The sequence below is a fragment of the Cryptomeria japonica genome, chromosome 5, assembly GCF_030272615.1.
Source record: "Cryptomeria japonica chromosome 5, Sugi_1.0, whole genome shotgun sequence".
Lineage (NCBI taxonomy): Eukaryota > Viridiplantae > Streptophyta > Pinopsida > Cupressales > Cupressaceae > Cryptomeria > Cryptomeria japonica.
This window is the reverse complement of record NC_081409.1, coordinates 727,236,830-727,242,829: the sequence shown is the minus strand read 5'-3', so window position 1 is coordinate 727,242,829 and position 6,000 is coordinate 727,236,830. Positions and strand designations below refer to the sequence as shown.

Below are 6,000 nucleotides of genomic sequence, written 5' to 3'. Positions count from 1 at the left end.
CTCTTTAACTATTGGTGAGACTTGACCCATTGCATCCCTTGTTGACATATATCATAACCATTCCATATATCACCCCTTTGAAACAGTTAAATACCATATATAAACCCCTAACATTTTTTATTAATTTATATTTTGATCATGTGTTTATCTAAATTAACATATGTTATTTCGAAAAGAGATTATAGTTATCTCTTACATCTCTTTCTATCCTTTTGTCCTCTCTCTCCATATTTCTCTATCGTTCTTTATCCCCATCTACATATCTCTATTTTTCTCTCTAACTATTGGCGAGAACTTGATGCATTGTGTCCTTGTTCATTATATTGTTCCCTCATGTGATAAGAAAAGCACACTAAAGAAAGTAACTTAAAAATAAATAGTTATGTAAATTTAGTGGATATAACACCAAAAGAGAGATACCAATGTTTATGTTTATCTCTTTTTGTTCATGTACCTAGTCTTACAAAGCAATCAAAGAGAATAATCGATATATGCATAGAAAAGAAATGCTACTCATTAAAACATAAGAAATAAAAATATAATAATGTGCTAAGTGTAAAAATATTACCATGGAACACATATAAGGATAAACAATGGTAATACAAATACACAAACACAAAAATATTTTCACAAATAAAATATACTTAAAATGTACAAGGTAGCACTTTCTTTCGTGAGGAAAAATATATCGAGATTCGCTCTACAAATAAGAGAATAGATGGAGTAGCTAGGTCATGAAGAAGACACCTTGACAAATGTCCAATAGAAATAAGAAAATGAAGAATAAAATTTAGATATTAAAATTGCAAACCAACGAATAGAAACTAGTCATGACAATAAGGGTTGTAAGGTAGCACCAAATACAAGGCCATGCTTGGAAAGAACATAAATGTATCAATTTCAATGGTAGACAATTATGCAAACAAGACTGGAGGGCCTTATCAAACTACCCAATCTTGTAGACTTTACATATTATCCCACCCACATAAACACATTTGAAATAAAGCTTGAAAAATATCTTTATTACAAATTCATCCAAGAACAATTAAAGAACAATTACATATATGAAGGATTTCAACAAGGAAAAAAACTTAGAAATCTTACAAGAGTTCTATGCATTTCAAGCCTACCTTCAAGTCTTCAAACCCTACTTTTTAGTGATTGGAAAGCTAGGAATGCCACTCTTTTTACTTACTATGTTGTTGATAAGCATTCTTCCTTATACACTTAAGTGATCATTCACTCTAATGGTCTCACCCAAATTTAGGTGAAAGCAAGAAAAATTGCATTTGGAGTTGCCCATCTCCAAGAACTATTGGACAAATGGGAAATACCCCTACATTGTTGCATGGGTCTTTTTACTCCATCTCTACTCAAGGCATTGGCATGGATGTAGCCAATCAACAACATGTGATCGTCGAAGTTGTGGAAATTGTGGTTCTCATTACAATGGCCCCTTGTGTTAGAATCCTCTAAACACTATTGCCTATGGAGGATGGTTTTATCTTTCTCCTAGGTGGGATTCTAGCTAGCTAAACATTAGTGAATTCCCTTGTATGTAGCTCACTATTTCTTTGGTCAATGCTTAGTATCTATCCAAATAAAATGAATAAAACACTGCCACTTTCGTTGCTAGGTGCCCATTGAAGATTGCACCCCTGACAATGCTTGTGGGAAACTTGATGATTAGTATCCTCCTTCCCCAACTAGCATAACTTTAACTACATAAATTCGTTTGTGGACTCGATCTCTATTAGTTGAATCTTTTATTAGATTCTATGTATGTATTGTTTATCACACTTTTTTTGGGGTTGAATATTATACTATTTCATCTGTGTTAATATAAAATTTAATAAAATATTAGAAAAAACTATACAATTTTAGAAAATTATCTTTATAGATTATCTTAGTTTTTCTTTAAGCAGCTGGAAGTGAAAATCGAAGAAGCTGGAATTGAGGCGGTCTAAAACTAGGGTTTGCGGACCACATCACTTCCCACTATGATGATGATGATGCCTACCTCTTTCCTCTACCTTGCTTGATATTTTATTTACTTTTTAACTTACTTTCATTCTCTACAATAATTGAGTCGGATCTAAGTAGTTTTGTGGCCGACTTTTCTTCTAATTGTCTGTGCTTTAGTCGGTGCATCCTCTGTTCCAGGTAACCAAGAAAACAAGAACAGGATGAATGGGGAACTCTTCCGTGCTTTGGAATTTGGTGAGGTTCCTCTTACCTTTGAAGAGTTTCAGCGGCAGTTCCCGAATTCGCTAAAAGAAGTTACTTTCCGGGGAGATACTCCTCTTCACATTGCAGCAAGGAAAGGCAATCTAGAACTTGTTCAAGGGATTCTTGGACATATACCCTCTTTGGCTAAATCTCGGAACAAGGATGGCAACACGCCACTCCACGAAGCTGCCAAAAGCAGTAATCTAAACGTCGTCGAGTGTTTCCTGCGACGTGAAGATAGATCTGACTACCTGCATTACAATAAGTTTAGAGAGACACCTCTGGTGATAGCTTCGCAGTATGGCCGCGTGGAAATTGTTGAACGTTTATTGGTGCCGGAGGCCAGGTTATCTGAAGATCTATTTGAATGGGATCGATCTCTTCAAAATGCAGCTTACAGGGGATATGAAGGTATTTCACACGTTATTTTTCCAAGTTGAACTGAATGTTAAATTTGCAGATACACCAAATATATTGAGATCAGCCAATGTAAATGTGACGCAGGTGTAGTTAAGGCAATGCTCAACAGAATACCCAGTCAGGTTAATATTGCCACGATTCTGCATACTGTCGTGCAAGGAGGACATCTTGTGTGCGTACGGGCAGTGTTAAATCATCGTTCGTGGCAGATCGGCTCAATGAAGGACAGTGATGAGTGTGGAAGATGCGCAGTTCATGTGACAGCCATGAAAGGCCTTTGGAACATAATCGACGAGTTTATGAACAGAATGCCAGATTCCGTCGAAATCCGCAGTTCAGATGGTAAATCTGTACTACACTTTGCCGTCGAACATAATCAAATTCAGCTAGTGCGGAATCTCCTTGCAAATAGGACCGAAGATAAAGCAGTGGAAATGGTGAGCCGCGATCATGACGGTTCAGGAAATACAGCATTACATATCGCAGCAGAAAAAAGAGTGGATCCCGAGGTTTGACATCGTTTACCCCGCTTGCTTTTTTTTGGGGGGGGTTCTATTTTTCTGCTTATTTCATGCTTTTTTAGTTGTAAAGCATCCTGATTTTATGTTCTAATGACTCCATCATTAGAATTTGTTCAAGTGTAATCCTAGTGGAGACATGGGGATATTATTTTTAGCACAGTATAAGATATAAAAATTGATTCACCTTCATATCTTTAAATACTATGAATATCTTTAATTTCATTTCTAAAATGTTTAGTGGTAAGCTCGTATCAAGATAAACTTAATAATTTAGGAAACCATTTCATAGTCTCTCTCGAAGATCTAGAAAATAATTTTAAGAATACATATCGAGCTTTAATTTTAAAATTATTGATCAAATAAAAAAAATCTTGAATGTGTACTTAGATATCATTAGTTATGGAAGTAGAAGAGTTATATATAAAAGATAAATCAATATATTCATACTTGTTAACAATAAAGAGAGGCCTTTAAGGATAAAGTTTTTGGGATTTGTCATACACATGTTTGGCTTCCTCTTTAAGAATATTTTTTCAAACATGTCAATATTTTAGGGGTAATGTTAGTAACTTTTCAAGGATAAGAGGTATTACCATGAATTTTACCATATTATTGCATTTAGGTTCACCATAGAAAGAAATAGTAAGATCCATGTGCTTGTACGCAATGATATATTATGCTAATGGCATGCACATTTTTGAAAGAACTAGCTACTTTATAGGATTCTAATATGTGTAGGACTAGCATACATCCAATAAGCTAATTTCATAAATTAGACTTTATCTCTATTTAATTTGGAGATATACATAAGCATTCTAGGGATGACATGAATAGGCCTTCCACCAAGAATTAATATAATAAACTAATTATATTCTTAATGTACATACCCATGCATTCATACAAACCAAGAGTATAAAATTTGTTATCCTTTCATTCATGAAGACAGAACATATGTAAATAACCTTTTCTTTCTTTTACTTGGAGCAATTACCTATACATTCATAACTTGTGGATGGCCTATTATAACCAATAGTAAAGCAATATGAACATTTGATTTAAGGGAAGACCAATAGAATTATATATGTACCATTATTTTATCGACTCTTTGCAATATAGCTCATTCATACTACTATTTGTATTTATACTATAGCATAACTCTTTAAGCAATTATTGATAGTCATAAAAATATGTGCATACCGCAATGATGTATTTATATCTATTAGTTGTGGCCTTGATGTTGCTGACTGTAAGAGTCACTAACTATAAAGGAACCAAAAAAATAGCTTGAATGCTATGGTAGCTTCTAATTGTAAGATAATGAAAAAACTATAATGGAATAGTTTTAATGTAAGAAGTAATTTATAAAATAATTTTATATGCTACATAAAAGGTGGAGACAAACTAGGGGAAGACTTAAAAGTGACTTATTCTAAAAATTCAACTAGTGGTTAAAGTGTAGTGACATTAAGGAAATATCATTAACATGGAGACAAGAAAAAATATGTGCAAATATATAGATAAAAATATTCTGTGTAAAAAAAAATGATCGAAAAAGATCTTATAGGCTTTGTAGACTATTGGTCTGAGATTAATGACTTGAAAAGTCATTAGTTGTAATTTGTAAATACAGTCACTAACTATAAGGAAGACTCTATTAGTACATGATGGGGTTCACCTAGTTTTCTCAACATTGCACCTAGTTGGTGTTGCTCAATTCCACCAACTCGCCATGCCTAGTTGTTCTCTAGACCTCCAAGTCCTTCTCAATCTGTTCTAGGGCTTGATTCTTGACCCTTCTAAGGTGTTTGCTTCAAGTGTTTTGGCTAGGAACCCTACCAATTCATAGTGCTTCTCTGGTGCTCAAATATAGCTTCTTGACTTCAACTTGTCAATTTGACCTCCTATTGTTGTGAGATGATGTAGAGGTGTGGAGGTGTCTTATAACATGTTTTGAATGCATTTAGGGTCCATTAGAGATTTGCAATCATTAGGTTTCTTACCGATTTCAAAATCTTGCCTAGAAAAGGGCTACAAGGAATGAGCCCCTTTTAGGCCTCCAAAATCCAGTTTTTTAGGGCTTGAAGGAAAATGATACAAAGGACACCCTAATAATTTTGGATTTTCTTCAAAGATACACTTAACCTCAAAGGAGTTTTGTGGTTTTGGCTTTTGGTTTCACCTTAAAATATACTAACCCCAAAATGAGGGTTTTGAAGGGTTTTTAGGCCTTCTAGCCGACAGTGACTGATCAAGTTAGGGTTTAGGCATCAAATGGATTTTTCAAGGATTATCCTTGCATTGGAAACTCTGTCCCAACTCCATGGACCCCTCCAAACTCTTAAAAAGTGATTTTTCATTCACCTCTGCACTTGTCACTTCATTTTCACCTTACTTCCTCTAGTCGGGTTACTCCTCGACTCGCCTAGAACAAGGTGACAGTCATGTTAAAAATCTTCTCCAGAACTTGTCACTGCATATGTACACTATAAAAGTGGTTTTCCTTCATTCCCCAACAGGGTGTGATGGTAGCACGTGTGGAGTTCATGGGGCAACCATTTTTACACAAAATTGCTATATACAAACCAAAACTAGCTGTTTGCAAACAAGAACAAGAAAACACTAATGGACACTATTTGCAAAGCTTGAAATGGAAACAATAGTACTATAACACTCTAATGAAACTCAATCCATTGATGGATCAATGAATTCAATCCATTTTCAAGTACAAAATGAGTAAAATCAAGCCAAAAATGTTGCCAACAAGTCTGAAAATGAGTAGTTTCAGTTTGTTGAACTTACATAGCACATTCTCCAACCTTGGTAATCATAC

The 6,000-nt window shown here is 34.6% G+C and overlaps 1 protein-coding gene across 1 annotated transcript in view; it reads left to right on the top strand.

Moving 5' to 3' along the window:
- Positions 1-2,186: 2,186 nt before the first annotated feature.
- Positions 2,187-6,000, top strand: part of LOC131051727 (ankyrin repeat-containing protein At5g02620) — a 112,049-nt gene continuing 108,235 nt past the window's right edge. Inside the window, exons 1-2 of the mRNA XM_057986352.2 lie at positions 2,187-2,640; positions 2,734-3,158. Of these exons, the coding sequence (XP_057842335.2) occupies positions 2,187-2,640; positions 2,734-3,158 (879 nt within the window). The remainder of the gene's footprint in view (positions 2,641-2,733; positions 3,159-6,000) is intronic.